The sequence below is a fragment of the Haliotis rufescens genome, unplaced genomic scaffold (genome assembly GCF_023055435.1).
Source record: "Haliotis rufescens isolate VD_foot unplaced genomic scaffold, xgHalRufe1.0.p SCAF_11, whole genome shotgun sequence".
Taxonomy (NCBI): Eukaryota; Metazoa; Mollusca; class Gastropoda; order Lepetellida; family Haliotidae; genus Haliotis; species Haliotis rufescens.
In genome coordinates, this window is record NW_025963791.1 from 37,332,483 (window position 1) to 37,349,682 (window position 17,200).

General features: G+C 40.8%; 1 protein-coding gene across 1 annotated transcript in view; it reads left to right on the top strand.

The window, feature by feature from the left end:
• Positions 1-8,085, top strand: part of LOC124153098 (protein ecdysoneless homolog) — a 43,249-nt gene extending 35,164 nt beyond the window's left edge. Inside the window, exons 9-14 of the mRNA XM_048392704.1 lie at positions 1,946-2,031; positions 2,733-2,842; positions 3,300-3,459; positions 3,873-3,940; positions 4,862-5,106; positions 5,813-8,085. Coding sequence (XP_048248661.1) covers positions 1,946-2,031; positions 2,733-2,842; positions 3,300-3,459; positions 3,873-3,940; positions 4,862-5,106; positions 5,813-6,169 — 1,026 coding nt within the window. The 3' untranslated portion in view covers positions 6,170-8,085. The remainder of the gene's footprint in view (positions 1-1,945; positions 2,032-2,732; positions 2,843-3,299; positions 3,460-3,872; positions 3,941-4,861; positions 5,107-5,812) is intronic.
• Positions 8,086-17,200: the final 9,115 nt, after the last annotated feature.

Below are 17,200 nucleotides of genomic sequence, written 5' to 3' on the forward strand. Positions count from 1 at the left end.
ATTGTTATATCCTTACCCTGAGATAAGGACTTGTTTCACAGTTACCCCGAGATAAGGACTTGTTTCACACTTACCCTGAGATAAGGACTTGTTTCACACGTACCCCGAGATAATGACTTGTTTCACACTTACCCCGAGATAAGGACTTGTTTCACATTTTCCTTCACATAAAGACTGTATGTTTCTTCAAGTTATGTAGCAGTATGCTGACTGATCTATCTTCCCCCAAGTTACGTAGCTGTATGCTGACTGATCTATCTTCCCCCCAGTTACGTAGCTGTATGCTGACTGATCTATCTTCCCCCAAGTTACGTAGCCTTATGCTGACTGATCTATCTTCCCTCAAGTTACATAGCTGTATGCTGACTGATCTATCTTCCCCCAGGTTACGTAGCTGTATGCTGACTGATCTATCTTCCCCCAGGTTACGTAGCTGTATGCTGACTGATCTATCTTCCCCCAGGTTACGTAGCTGTATGCTGACTGATCTATCTTCCCCCAGGTTACGTAGCTGTATGCTGACTGATCTATCTTCCCCCAAGTTACATAGCTGTATGCTGACTGATCTATCTTCCCCCAAGTTACGTAGCTGTATGCTGACTGATCTATCTTCCCCCAAGTTACCTAGCTGTACTCTGACTGATCTATCTTCCCCCAAGTTACGTAGCTGTGTGCTGACTGATCTATCTTCCCTCAAGTTACCTAGCTGTACTCTGACTGATCTATCTTCCCCCAGGTTACGTAGCTGTATGCTGACTGATCTATCTTCCCCCAAGTTACGTAGCCTTATGCTGACTGATCTATCTTCCCCCAAGTTACGTAGCTGTATGCTGACTGATCTATCTTCCTCCAAGTTACGTAGCCTTATGCTGACTGATCTATCTTCCTCCAAGTTACGTAGCCTTATGCTGACTTATCTATCTTCCCCCAAGTTACGTACCTGTACTGTGACTGATCTATCTTCCCCCAAGTTACTTAGCTGTATGCTGACTGATCTATCTTTCCTCAAGTTACGTAGCTGTACTCTGACTGATCTATCTTCCTCCAAGTTACATAGCTGTATGCTGACTGATCTATCTTCCCCCAAGTTACGTAGCTGTATGCTGACTGATCTATCTTCCCCCAGGTTACGTAGCCTTATGCTGACTGATCTATCTTCCCCCAAGTTACGTAGCTGTATGCTGACTGATCTATCTTCCCCCAAGTTACGTAGCTGTATGCTGACTGATCTATCTTCCCCCAAGTTACGTAGCTGTATGCTGACTGATCTATCTTCCCCCAAGTTACGTAGCTGTATGCTGACTGATCTATCTTCCCTCAAGTTAAGTAGCTGTATGCTGACTGATCTATCTTCCCCCAAGTTACGTAGCTGTATGCTGACTGATCTATCTTCCTCCAAGTTACGTAGCCTTATGCTGACTGATCTATCTTCCTCCAAGTTACGTAGCCTTATGCTGACTGATCTATCTTCCCCCAAGTTACGTAGCCTTATGCTGACTTATCTATCTTCCCCCAAGTTACGTACCTGTACTCTGACTGATCTATCTTCCCCCAAGTTACGTAGCTGTATGCTGACTGATCTATCTTCCCCCAAGTTACGTCGCTGTATGCTGACTGATCTATCTTCCCTCAAGTTACGTAGCTGTACTCTGACTGATCTATCTTCCTCCAAGTTACGTCGCTGTATGCTGACTGATCTATCTTCCCCTAAGTTACGTAGCTGTATGCTGACTGATCTATCTTCCCCCAAGTTATGTAGCTGTACGGTGACTGATCTATCTTCCCCCAAGTTACGTAGCTGTACTCTGACTGATCTATCTTCCTCCAAGTTACGTCGCTGTATGCTGACTGATCTATCTTCCCCTAAGTTATGTAGCTGTTTGCTGACTGATCTATCTTCCCCCAAGTTATGTAGCTGTACGGTGACTGATCTATCTTCCTCCAGGATGAAGTGACAGGGTCCAAGCTGTACACGGAGCTGCTGGTGGAGGCTCGTAAGTTCTACATGGATCAGCTGCAGATCAGCAACAGGTACGACTCATGGATCAGCACGGGTTACACGTGTAGGAAACATGACATGGAAATCATAGAAATTACAGCATTTGGGGAAAGTGAAAGAGCCTTACAGAAAGTGTATGCATGTCTTGATTTGGTATTAACAATAGTGTGAAGCACTTGTAAAATCTCCCTATGAGTCGATGAGTACCTGGAGATGGATTGGCTGGCATTTGAATTTTATAGTCCAGAAGAAATATGAAATTAATAATTTTTGAAAGGTGTAATTTGGTCTGTAGAAAACAACTGTGATTCATTTGCTCATCACCTGCAAAAAATTGTTAATATTTCCTTTGTTTTGTTTGTTTGTTTGCTTGTTGTTTAACACCTGACTCAGCAATATTTCAGCTATATGACGGCGGTCTGTAAATAATCGAGTCTTGACCAGATAATCCAGTGATTGACATCTTAAGCATGGATCCACGTAATTGGGATATGATGACCACCCAATCAGTTAGCCACTTCTTTAACAAGCATAGTCGCCTTTTACGGCAAGCATGGGTTGCTGAAGACCTGTTCTATCCCAGATCTATATTTGACAAATGTACCAAGTTGAATGTTTTACATTCAGAGATAAGTTAAGCGTGTCCCTCGTGGCATATAGCAGCACACAATGATTACACTGTCCCCCAAGAAGCTCCTCCTTCCTTCTCTCATGTGATGTTGTGTGTTGTCAGTGGCTCCTTCAGGGCGAGCCCAGGGGAGGAAGTGCTGGACCTGGTGGGCAGCACCACCTATGACCTGGACAGTCTCCGGAGGCAGGAGCAGACGCTGGCCTCGCCTGACGGTAAGGAGTCCACCTGCCTGGTCCAGAGGATAGTGAGAGATGCAGATGGTGAAATCTGTCCCAGGGATGGCAACAATGTTTTAGATCTTGATTCTATTGCTGTTGAAATGTTTTTTATCCATTTGCCAAGTTTTTAGACCAGAAACAGGCCACACAAATCAACTTTTCAGTGCTATTTTACAAACTTACAGTTGGGATATGGACAAGTTATTCTGAGGGTGTCCTGGTATTTTGAAGTGCCAGAAGTTCAGTGTCACAGCCTCATATAGTTTTAACAGTGTGGCTGAAGTTATGTTAGTGGAAATTTTGTGATTTAATTGGACATTTGACACAATGATATACAAGAATATACTTACCCTGGCTACTTTCCTGAGAGGAAAATCGTCTCTACCAAAAACACTTAAAACATCTATCATCGTCGACGTCATCATCATCCAATTGCTCTTCTCTCCCACAGATGACAGCTGGTTGAACCTGACCCCCGAGTCTCTGGATGAGATCCTAAAGAAGGCTTCAGGGAGGTCCGACCCTGACGCCTTTGACATGACCAAAGTCGCAGACTCCATGAAGACATTTGTAGGACATGTATCAGGAGTAGAAGGAGCCGAGTTTCCGCAGTAAGTGAGACGGTTGTCCTGCTAATCTGCTTCAACACTGTTTGGGAGGCGGTTGCGTGGTCTAGTGGTTAAGGCCGTCTCTCGTCACACCGAGGGCCAGGGTTTGATTCCCCATACTCGCTCACCTACTATTATGCAGCTTCATCTTCTGTTTTATAATATTTTTGGACAATGTGAAGATGAGGAGGAAACATACTCCTGGGCCATTTTCCTTGGTTACAGCTGTAGCCTAGTGGAACAGGGCCCTCCTGGTTAATTTTACGATTTTTGATAACTTAAAAAGTAGTTTATATTATTGATTACAAGCTTACATGTGTCATCTAATATTTGAAAATTCATACATGTAGTGCCCCCCGTTTCTTCATGGATTCAATAGTTTCTTGACTTCTAGTGTGTATTTACGATGTTTACAGAGAGTCTGAAGAGGGAGAGATACAGTTTGAGAGCACAGGCTTCATTCATGCCATGCAGAAGATGTTTGGTGAGTAGAACACCGCCATCTTGCATTGGAAGGATTCACTGTCACATCAAGCAATGTTAAATACTAAAAGGGGCGCTGTCAAGAACTAGCAGTAGATGCATTAAGCAGTAATGCAGGATAAGTGTACGAATTTAAAAACAAAATCTAGTTTTTACTAGGTTTGTCAGGACGAAAACCAAAGTTTGATTCCCCACATGGGTACAATGTTAGATGCCCATTTAATTGTTTGTTGTCCCCTGCCACGATAATGCTGTGATATTGCTAAAAGAGGAACAAAACCATACTCAATCACTCACTCAGACTCAATACTGAAAGTTGGGCACTACCTTCATCAGTAAAATGCCTCTCATTCTGTACATGATTAATGTTTACTGTGTCTTGATGAAATCAATGTTTTAATGGTGGCATTAGTGGCCAAGTTACAATGGAATTTACTATGCACAGTTGCCTCCCTTGGCAGTACTAGGATTGCTGATTGTTAGTTTGAGTCATATCCTTGCTGGAAAAACCATATATGTTTAAGTTACCTTTTTACAACATGTAAACTGCAGAATAATATGTATTGGGTACAAACAAAGCATTCTCTGTTCATACTAACAAAATTTTGGTGCCTCAAATCCCCATAAAAGTCAAAGTTTGTCGATAACCACAGCTATCAACTTCCAAACAAAACATGGTTTCCAAAATAGTGGCCAAAATCCTAAACGGCACAAACCAAAACCAAGAAACGGAAACTTGGTGAAAAGTCTGGCACAAACCCAAACCCGGTAATTCAAACTTGGTAAAACAGCCTTGAAATACAAAAACTGTTTCAATTCCCAACACAATGTTTCTTGTATTTTGCTACCTGTATCTTTTGCGTGATGACCTTCACACTCAATATGCTAATATGTTCATTATCATCACTCATATTGTACCCAGAATTCAATGATGAGGACGATGCATCCAGCTCCGATGAATTTGAGGAATATGACTGGGATGACAGTGATGATGACTTTGAGTCGCCGCCTAAACACTCTCCTTCCAAGAGGCCCCATACTAGGAAGTCCCCCAAGAAAGCTGCTCCTCGGCCAGATCCTAAGATACAGAACGTGATGGACATGATGGACCGGGAGCTGGCTCAGACCAACGTGGGGAAGAGCTTCGAGAGGGAAACAGTCAAACAGGTAGGTGTGGTCAGACTGAACCCTTCATCTCAAACAGTAACCCAGAACAGGTTACCCAAGACTCGATGCATTCCTCTTCATGGGGATTTCAGGGTAGAATAGGTCCTCAATACTTAATGTATTCCTCTCCATGGGGATTTCAGGGTAGAATAGGTCCTCAATACTCAATGCATTCCTCCCTATGGGGATTTCAGAGTAGAATAGGTCCCAAATAGTCAATACATTTCTCCCTATGGGGATTTCAGGGTAGAAACAGTCCTCAATACTCAATGCATTCCTCTCCATGGAGATTTCAGAGTAGAATAGGTCCCAAATAGTCAATACATTTCTCCCTATGGGGATTTCAGGGTAGAAACAGTCCTCAATACTCAATGCATTCCACCCCATGGGTTTCAGTTCTAGCCTAACCTTTTGTTTCATTTGGCTGATGGCTATTTATGTGATGAGCTAGAATATTGCTGACTGTGGTGTAAAACAGCATTCAATTACTCAACCAACTGGTCACACATTGATGGATAAAGATAATGATATATTTTTGAACAGTCTTATGTAAACACAAGTCAACTATATCATACAGTGAAACCTTCAATATGAAAGAGGTCAAAGGTCCAGAATGATAATGCAACATGAAACTGACAATGGACTTCTGGTTTGTCTTGTTGAGATAACGTAATTCCATCTAATATTGTATTCTGTGAACTTTCAGAATGGAAATACCAAACCCAAACCACAACGTCCAAAACAACCACCACCACCGCGCCCTTCACCTCCACATTCTTCCCGACCTTCACCCCCAGCTCGACCTTCACCTCCACCACGACCTTCACAGCGACCTCCGCAGCGCCCACCACCAAGGCCTAACAACACCCCGACATCTAGTCCAAGGAAGTACAAGCGAGATATTGATGATGAAGATGATGGTTTTGTGCCTGTAAACATCAATCTGAATGTGGTCAAGAACACTCTGGAGTCCTACACTGCCCAGCAGGGGCTGCCAGGCCCAGCCTCCAACATTCTACACAGCATGGGGGTCAAACTGCCTCCCAATGCTGATGCCTTGTAATGTGAAGCCTTTCAGAACACCTGGTGTTTCACATTATGAAGGGTGGTCTCTCGTGGTACATATGCCTTGTAATGTGAATCCTCGAAGAACAGCTGCTGTTTCACATAATCGAGGGTATCTAGTCTCTCTTGGCACAGATGCTTTGTAATCAGATTCCTCATAGGACAACTTCCACTGATTCACATAATAAAGATTATCTGGCTTTATTTGGTAGGGATATTCTATGATGTTAGTAAGATAGTTTCTGACCCCTGACATCATGCCTAGCAACGAGCTGGCCCCTATCTGATCAATTGTCATTTCATGATAGGGGTGTGAAGTATGAAGCACCGAATGTTTGTGAGTAGCTAGGGGTATCTCGTTACCTTGGTGCACACGACTTGTAATATATAGTGTGTTCAGTCCCCAGCACCTGTTCATCAAAGGATTGAGGGGGAGGTCGATTAGCCTAGTGGTTAAAGCGTTTGCTTGTCAGCGGAAGACCTGGGTTTGATTCCCGACATGGGTACAATGTGTGAAGCCCATTTCTGGTGTTTCCTGCTGTGATATTGCTGGTATCTCATGACTTTTTTGCAGATTCCTTGTAATGTGAATTTAGAAGCTTTTGACCTCTTAATGTTCCACACAATATAGGGCTGTGTGTTTACCATGGTGCTTTGTAGTGTACATTACACTCGGTGAAGAATGTCCGATTTGTAAGTCAACATCAGTGTCAGTGCAGTCATGAGATATGTGGGATGACGTATCAGAATACGTAACAGAATAGCTCCCCAGTCAGGGCTAGTAAATATACCCACAGTGTGAGATATACGTTGTTACATCACCCTTAATATGGTGCACTACACATCACTCAATACATGTTCCTTTCCTTCCTGCATGTAGACCTCGCATCTTGGTGGCCACCATAGACAGTGAAACCTCGTTAGCCTGGACCCTGTTATTCTAGAAACCCCTCATTTTGGACGACTACTGTAGGAAATCCAGTGATTATCATCATGAGCCTTGACCCACACAATAGAGACCTGATGACATACAATCAACCAAGTCACCAAGCCTGACCACCCGTTCCGTTTAGTCACCTCTTACGACAAGCATGGGTTGCTGGGGACCTGTATTCTTACCAGGGATAGTGTTCGAGACGTCAAAAACAAAGCACATTATTCCTTACCATGGTTTGTTAATCCAGAAACAGACAAATTCACTGGAAACAGTAGTCCGGATTAATGAGGTTCCTCTGTATAAGGACAGGCATTTGTAAATATGTGAGTCTTCAAAGGTCTGTTTGCCCATGTTTGAAAGTATGTTGGATGTACACAGTTGGACTACCTCCCCAGTTGAGATCTCCTTGTCGATGCTGCTACCATGTATAATATCCCTGTTGGTCTGTGTGAGTCTACAGTATTAGTTAGTTGTTAGTCAGCCTTGAGTCTGTGGTGCACCTGCAAACATGCCTAGTATTCATGAGAAGCAAGTATTGGGATGACACTCCATTGTTTCCCAGCAGGACTTTGCTCTGTTCCTTTGGGATGTGATAAACCACCAATATACTCTTTCCCCCAATACTAGTATTAAGTTAATGTGGCAGAGAGTTCCAGTGTTTAAGTCACTACCATTGTGTTTTCATGTTTATATCAACCCGCTGATGGAGATGTAGATCAGTGTGGCCTTGCTGAACAATTTTGTCTTTGACTGGGTTGCTACAGATATAACTGTCTTTCAGGAAAACATTTTTATGTCAGTGTGATGTATTTTGAAGGATCTAGCATTTACGACTCAAAAGAAGATAAGAAAACTTGATGTTTTTTTCATATGACTATAGTTATCGTATTCGATGTAATAAGCGCTCTCAAAATTAGAAATAGGGGGCTTTTATTAGAATATTACTTTGGTGGAAAAAACAGAGTTGAAAGATAAATTTTGTGGTTTATGCTGACAGTCTGAACTATTTATATACGACAGATGCATTTTTCCAGAATTTAATTGCCCATAATTAAGGGTGCATATAACACACGAGTGCGTAATATACACGAATAAATAAGTCTTGTGTACATTGATAAATCGGAAGGAGGGCTAATTAGGATTGTTCAATTGCCAATGTATTAGCAAATATTGCCGTGGGCGCTTATTAGAGCGGGGCGCTTATTACGTTTAATACCGTAATCCGTTATGGTATGACAGATTAACTATAGTTATATGAAAAATCAGGTGTTCTTTAACTTATTTTAAGTAGTATATATGCAGAGATGATATTTGCTTGCACTCTCAGTTTAGGTAAAACAGATGATCAGATTTTCAAGTCTTTGAAACATATTTATCAGTTTGATCAAATGTTTCAATTCATTCTCTGCATTATGTGAAAATATCATGCATTGAAACAAAATACAATTCCAACTGAGCTGTCAGGTTAGAAAAGAGTCATTTACACAGATTGTCTGTCGTTGCACATCCTGAACATTTCCTCGGATTGATGCAGTAGAGGCTAGCCTTCTGTAATCTGACCACCACCTCTGTGTAGCATCTGCCATCCTATAAATCGTAGCCTTGTGCAGGTCGTGACAATACATAATCCAGACACTGAGTCTGCTGAACTGATTTGAATGGCCTGTGTGAATATGGAGATTTGTGGTGTTCAAGGTTGTGTTATTTGCTGTTTTTGATGTTCCGTAACATATTTTTGTAAAGCCATGTTTTGCCTCATGTTTTGTCATAGTTTTGCTGTCACAAGTATTGTTTGTAGCTTTGGAACTATATGTGATACATCTCGCCCTCTTAGATTGCATTTCATTTACTTCTATATGGTTCATGATAAATCTGATACGACATCGCCATAACATTTTATTTGAAAATATTTTTCATTGATGAATACCAAAGTGAATATAAGTATACATTAAGCTCAGGTTTTTCAGGTGCTTAATGATTTATATACAGTTACAAATATTCTAGAATAATAATCAAAAACTGGTGTCACAAGTTTACAGTTTATTATGATTTATTGTTTTTTTTAATGAAAGTTATATATTCAGTTACATTGAGCTGTGTTGTAAGTTCACTTCATCAAGTTGCCAGTAGCTGCAAGCCCTTCATAAAGGGCTGGTTGTGGTAGATATTCATTCAATGCTCAGTAGTAGTCAGTATAGACACTGTAGAATGTAAAGGAGTACATGTCCATGACAGGTTCAAGTATTAGATGAGATTTTTCTAAAATAGCAAGAATTCTCTGCTTTCAGTGTCCATGCAGTGCCAAATGCTGTAAAGAAGATATACTATGGTATTCAAGAGAATTAAAGTACATCCGATTTTTTAATTTGACTAAATCAGGTGTTCCGTAACTTCTTTTAAGTAGTGTGTTTAGAATATTTTGCTCGTACCATTTCTTTGCACAGTATTTATCAGTTAGTGCCAGAAGCTGCCATGTTCTGCCTGTCCCTATGTGAGCTGTGTGCTGTGTGCTGTGTGCTGTGTGCTGTGTGGGGTGAGTTAGAACCATGTTCCCCCGTACCTATGTGAGCTGTGTGCTGTGTGGGGTGAGTTAGAACCATGTTCCCCCGTACCTATGTGAGCTCTGTGCTGTGTGGGGTGAGTTAGAACCATGTTCCCCCGTACCTATGTGTGCTGTGTGGGGTGAGTTAGAACCATGTTCCCCCGTACCTATGTGAGCTGTATGCTGTGTGGGGTGAGTTAGAACTATGTTCCCCCATACCTATGTGAGCTCTGTGCTTTGTGGGGTGAGTTAGAACCATGTTCCCCCGTACCTATGTGAGCTGTGTGCTTTGTGGGGTGAGTTAGAACCATGTTCCCCCGTACCTATGTGAGCTCTGTGCTGTGTGGGGTGAGTTAGAACTATGTTCCCCCGTACCTATGTGAGCTGTGTGCTTTGTGGGGTGAGTTAGAACCATGTTCCCCCGTACCTATGTGAGCTGTGTGCTGTGTGGGGTGAGTTAGAACCATGAGCTGCCATGTTCCCCTGTACCTATGTGAGCTGTGTGCTTTGTGGGGTGAGTTAGAACCATGTTCCCCCGTACCTATGTGAGCTGTGTGCTGTGTGCTGTGTGGGGTGAGTTAGAACTATGTTCCCCCGTACCTATGTGAGCTGTGTGCTGTGTGGGGTGAGTTAGAACCATGTTCCCCCCTACCTATGTGAGCTGTGTGCTGTGTGGGGTGAGTTAAAACCATGTTCCCCCCTACCTATGTGAGCTGTATGCTGTGTGGGGTGAGTTAGAACCATGTTCCCCTGTACCTATGTGAGCTGTGTGCTGTGTGGGGTGAGTTAGAACTGTGTTCCCCCCTACCTATGTGAGCTGTGTGCTGTGTGCTGTGTGGGGTGAGTTAGAACCATGAGCTGCCATGTTCTGCCTGTACCTGTCAGATCTATGTGTTGTGAAAGGTGAGATTGCAATGTAACACTGAAATATAACAGCAATTGCTTCTCATGCAACTTCATTTGAACAAATGGTGAGTCAAACATTTATTTTCCTTTGTTTCAAAAAGAGTGCCATTTGAATGTCAGATCTTTCTTCTTCTGTTATTAAAAATAACTGCTGTCATTTGAGGTTGTCTAGTTTACTGTGTAAAATGCTGTGGTCAGTCTGTTGTGGATTGATACAGGTGGCCATATGTTTGTAAGGCAATATTATCAGCATATGTAGACACGAGTAGATTATATGCAGATGGCAAGTGTATACACTGCGTATATGTGTATCCCTGAAAAATCAAAATAGTATGATGTCAGTATTTTGGCAAAGTTTCAAGGCTATCAGTTTTCATTTGTTTAAAGCAGATAAACAAAATGTCTGAATGTTTTCATTGAGAAATGTTTGATCATCAACAGATAATGTATTTATACAGTTGTGTCATTTTGTTTGAATATTTTGTATTGTTTATTCTTATTGAGAGAAATTTGCATTAATGTTGTTTTTGCATTGAAACGATTATATTTTGTTATTTTTTGAAAAGTTGTATCATTTTGGTATCAGTTACCAAAACATGGTCATCATTTTGCCATGTCATTAAATTCTCGCTTCGTAACTTCTGTTTGAATGTTATTATTATGCTGCAGCGTGTAGAGTATGGTCAACCGGAAGTGTAAGCGTTGCTGTCTGAATGTACACTATGAGAATCATGCACCATATTTGTATTCACAACAAATGTCATGAATATTACAGTAGCTGTTACATTTTGGTGCTGTATTTCCAAAAACAATAATTAAACATGATCTGGTTTAGTTACAGAGGATGAAATTGTCCAGAAGCTTGGTGTACTGTACCAAGTTTACCAAACAGTAACTTCCCTTCTTGATAACTCCATTTATCATCAATTCCCTCAGAGACAATATGTATGTGTGTATAGTCTCATCAATTTGATAATTGTATTCTTGATGACGAAAAAGGGTTTCAGAAATGTGAATTTGATGTGTATATCTATGAAATGTTTTATGAATAGTGTTAAGGCCATGAGATCCATTTTAAGCTCTGGTGACATTGATGAATAATGGTGTAGGATATGTGTGTGTGTATTTGTTTTTTCAATATGTAAAACTTGTGTTTTGGGCTAAATTTGGTTGAGAAGGTGCATATAGTTTTGAAATGATTGCGTAATCTCGGATGAGGAATCTTGTAAGGAGGAAATTGTATTTACTGACCAACCCAGATCTGGTTGACCCTGTTGTAGTTTTGATGCCAGTCTTCTTGTGGTTGTGGTCAATCATTTCATTGGTTAGTTGACCGTGATTGACCAATGGTATCGGGTGTTGTTGTCTTTCCAAAGTGGAGTAGATTGAATCAATAATGTAACACATAATTTCTCAACCACAGTTTGTGGCGCGGCAGCAAGGATAAAAGCATACGGTTGTGAACATCCACGTCTACAACATGTCCCCCATTGTAGTAAGACAACATCTTGTAGTCCATTCAAATATCTTGTATTGCTCAGGACTGAATTCTAGCATACCCTGTTGAGATTCAGGACTGAATTCCAGCATACCCTGTTGAGATTCAGGGCTGAATTCTAGCATACCCTGTTGAGATTCAGGACTGAATTCCAGCATACCCTGTTGAGATTCAGGACTGAATTCTAGCATACCCTGTTGAGATTCAGGACTGAATTCTAGCATACCCTGTTGAGATTCAGGACTGAATTCTAGCATACCCTGTTGAGATTCAGGACTGAATTCTAGCATACCCTGTTGAGATTCAGGACTGAATTCCAGCATACCCTGTTGAGATTCAGGACTGAATTCTAGCATACCCTGTGGAAATTTAGGTGTTTATCACTTGTCATAATGCTGATGTCATTTTGATGCATAAAAATGTCAAGTTTGAGATGATGTTAACGAAACAGTTTTATGTGTCTTGAGTTTGTTGTTGACCCTGTTATTTGACATTATGGCCGACACAGTGTATATTTCTTAAGTGTGTAATGGTCACCAGTGTATATTCCTTTGTAATGCCTAACACAGTGTATATTCCTTTATAATGCCCAACACTGTATATTCCTATAGTGTGTAATGCCAAACACTGTATATTCCTATAGTGTGTAATGGCCAATGCTGTATATTCCTATAGTGTTCAGCCCGCTAGTCTTCCTCATGTTAGACAATCCTTGCTCAAACAGCAGTCTAGCCATTCTCCATCATGCACTTGTACCACTGAATCGTGTAAATCACAGAATCATACCTTGTAGCTTTGTACTGAGCACATGCATGCATCCTTGTACCACTGAATCATGTCCTTGTATCATTGAATCATGTACCAATAATGCATGTATTTAAGCCCTGGGCTTAAAAAGTGTTTACCCTTTCTTATTGAGTGACATTTTTCCTCAGGTTTAAGCCCTGGGCTTAAAAAAAACAACCCAAAGATACATGAAAGTTTGAGTAAGGGTATTTGTAATAATTGGTAACTTTAAACAATAACACCTCCACACTGAAAAGGGTACAGCTTGCTCTGTTGGATGGGAGCCATTATGATGTATGATTCACATGTGATACAGGTTTTCTGCCATATGTGTTTAAATTGTCACAAGTTTTCAGTATGACTTCTGAATGTGGAAGCTTCAAGCATCAGTCACATTGTGGAACTGCCTTCACCACTCCATGAATTAACATGCTATTACATGTTTTCCAATATATCAAGTACCAAATTTTTATTTCGCATTATGTCTGTGACATCAAAAACATTTCATGCTTGCCGTGAGAGGTGACTATGCTTGTCGTAAGAGGCGACTAATGGGATAGGGTGGTCAGGCTCACTGACTTGGTTGATGCATGTCAACGTATCCTAGTTGTGTAAATCGATGCTCATGATGTCAATCACTGAATTGTCAGGTCCAGACTCGATTATTTACAGACCGCCATCATATAGCTGTAATATTGCTGAGTGCGGCGTTAAACAACAAACAAACGATATTTTCCGTTTTTAAGCCCATGGGCTAAATTAATCGGGGCGGTCGGGTAGCCTAGTGGATAAAGCTTCGCTCGTCACGCCGAAGACCCCCGACATGGGTACAATGTGTGAAGCCCATTTCTAGTGTCCCCCGCTGTGATATTGCTGGAATATTGCTAAAAGCGGCGTAAAACCATAATCACTCACTCACTAAATTAATCGGGCTTGAATACATTCATTTCTGGTACTACAGAACCACTGCTTGTGTCTTGTTTCCACATTTCGTGTACACGTGTTCTCTAGCATCATGTGTCCCTGTGACTGACTACCCATTGTGCACTCGATGTATCACGGATGTACCAGGGATCAATATGTCCAGTATGTCATTGTATTCCAATCTGAGTGTTCTTGATAAGTATGTTCCTGTATTGCTGAACTATTTCCAGCATTGTGTACCCTGCTAATGTATACATGTACCACTGTATCTTGTTCCTGTGCCACTGTATCACTTAACTGAAAGTAACACTATCAGTAGTCATAGCATTTTGTATGGCTGGATCAGTCCACGCCATGGTCCAGTTGTGTTATGCACTGCAGTGCAGACCTGACTTGACAGGTGTGCCAGAAACCTATGAACCTGGGTTTGAATCTCGGATTCACCCTGATTAATTTTTTTGGTTTGGCTGCACCATACCCTTGCTTGTGGCGTTCTCAATGGTGGTAAACGTCTCAATACCTGCATCGGGGGCACTGGTGGCCCAGTTGTCTAAGGCTCCGCAATTTGCTGTGCAGAGTTGCGTCCCTTGGACATGTCAGAAATCTATGATTGTGGGTTCGAATCCCGGTTCGCTCTGATTATGTTTCTTGGTTTGTCAGCACCATACCAGTGCTTGTGGGTTTCACTGAAGTAGTAAACATCTGAGACCTGCATCACTTCGGGCTTTCCTCCCACATTAAGCTGACACGCCGTGATATAACTGCAATACTGTTAAAAGCGGCGTTAAACCCAACACACTCACTCACAATACCTGCATCACTTCCTCAAAAATGACATGATGTGTTTTTAAAAAAACACTCACTCATTGTATTTTTTCAGTTCAAGACAAATCTTTTACATATGCCAATTTGTTTTCTGTTTAAGCATTGTAATGACTAATCATGCCTTTATTATTATTTTAAGCAGAAAACCAATCATAATTTGACAATCAGCCAAATTCACTGCTCAAACAATCTTTTGTCTGTTGACCTTTTTGCCATAACATACTTATTGAGACTCGAGGCAATCACTCTCCTCTCCAGCTCAGGTCACCGCTTGGCCTTCAATCAAGGGAGGAAACTGCTTAACTGTCTGAATGCTTTGTATAACATTTATTCATATGAATCCCAGTTTTTATTGTATGGGTTAAATATGGTCATGGTCTCTTGGTTTTAACAAGAAGGAAGTTATAGAGAACAGGTTTTGTTTGCAGAGCTGCCTCCCTTAGCTGTGCCAAGATCTGCTGATCTGTGGTTCGATTCCATACTCACTGGTTTGTCAGCACTTCACACAAGCTTGTGGGTAAATCTGCTTCACTTTGGGCTTTCCCCCCACATAAATGCCACACACTGTGATATAACAGAAATACACTTCAGAGCAGCATTAACATCCACTTTTGCTCGTACCTTCTTCACATAACCAAGGACACCCTGATTACAGAACAGAGCTTCATGCAGGAGTTTTAAACCAATTTTAATAAAAAGGCCTCCCTTTTTCAGGTGTTTGAATGAATCTTTGTATATGCTGTGATTACTGTGTATGTTGTGCAGTGATCCCAGTGAAGGCGCTGTTGGATTGTTGTGGTTTCAATGGCTGTACTATACTTTGGCTGTTTTCCTTCATGTTGGATGCCTCATCTTCCCGAGGCAAGAGAGTTAACTGACTATAAAAGTCCAGTTTCCACCCTTGCCGAACTAGGCTGGTAATATGGATCTAGATTTTGGCTGGACTAACGAGTTTATGCATAGTTATTGGATGTACTTCGCGATGTAAGACCCGTTTTATCACAATATAGACCTTGATTATCAATCAGATCGTCTTGACATGGAGCCAGTTTGGTTTGAAGCAAATGCAAGTGATATGAGAGGTGGAGTCTGATTGGTCTATAGGAGAGGCTTAGAAGGGACATAACTCCTAATAGCCACTGGTGGCGCTACGATAGAGCCCAGGAATTCCAACCTAGTTCGCCAAGGGTGGAAACTGGACTTTTAAAGTCATTTAACTCTCTTGCCTCGGGAAGATGTGGATGCCTATGAGCGATGTCCAGTAGACACTGTGATTGTTGGTTATCATTTTTATGTTCTGAACTTGTCATCAGTTAAAAGTATTGATACACTTAGGAACATACTTGCTTTGCTGTTGTTGGTGTTGATAATTGAAAATGTATATGAAGACTTTTTTTTATATTTTGATATATCTGTATGTTTTTGCTGAATTTAGGATTCCAAGACACCTTTTGCACTATAATTCCATCCAACGTCAAACCATATTTCACAAGATCTTACAGGTCATTTATGGAACAATACTTTCACATTTTCTTAAAACAGCACATTGTTCAAAAGGTTTAAAAGCTTTAAAGTATATTATGCATTTTTTTCAAACCATTGTCAACCAAAGTATAACTGTATATGTTTTGACACTAACATGATTTTTCTCTTACAAATAACACATAACCTTTCAAGATTGCACCCAGGTTTATGTATAAACAATCAAGGCCAAAAATCAACATGTTTTGTATAAAGACCCACACAGTTGTCACACAGTGGAAATAATTTTATTGAATTGTAGATCACAAATAGTAAAAAGAATTTGTAAAATGCACTTTCAAATATTACAGTGGTGTCTCCATGTTTTAAGCCACTTGAAGATTTCTTCTTATATTCCCTTATCCCCTGTATTACCCCTTGACTACATCAGCAAGCTAGACAAACTGAGATTTAGAATTGATCACAAATATTGGTATTCACAATGTTCTTAAACATGTGGTAATCAAAATCTGTTTGGAGAAATTTTCACAATTTCCAAAATGGACTCCTTACATGTTCAAGACTGTCACCTCTGTAGGATGTTGAACAGAACACTTTTTATCTTCAAAAGTTTGTTGTTTCGGAGACAATTGTTTAGACTGTCTGTAGACTATGCAAAGGTGTGTGTATCATAGTGTAAATTATCATGTGACAGGTACATTTCTGAGTTACCATGGTTACTAGTGAATGCAAGAGTGTCAAAACCATGTTTAGGGTGTAACAATGTCATGTATATAGGAAATGTATAATATCTAGCTTTGTTCTAAAACTAATATCTCATGCTTGGTGTTTTTTGTATTGTAAGGGTAATTTATTATAGGGTGGGGAGTCAGGGCAGGGTCACCAAACTATGACGTCTCCAGGGGAGGGTTGTAAAAAGTAAAACACATATTTGCAATTGCATGTTGTCTTTTAGGGGAGGGTCATGAAAAAAATGTACCAAAAAATATGACAAGCATTAATAGGGAGGGTAATTATTTTCAGTATTGGAACATTAGTACTTTGAAAAGCTCTGACCCACCTAACTCTGCAACAAGATCGGTAGCTGAGGTGTTTTCAAATTTCATCACAAGAAGATTTGTTTGACTTT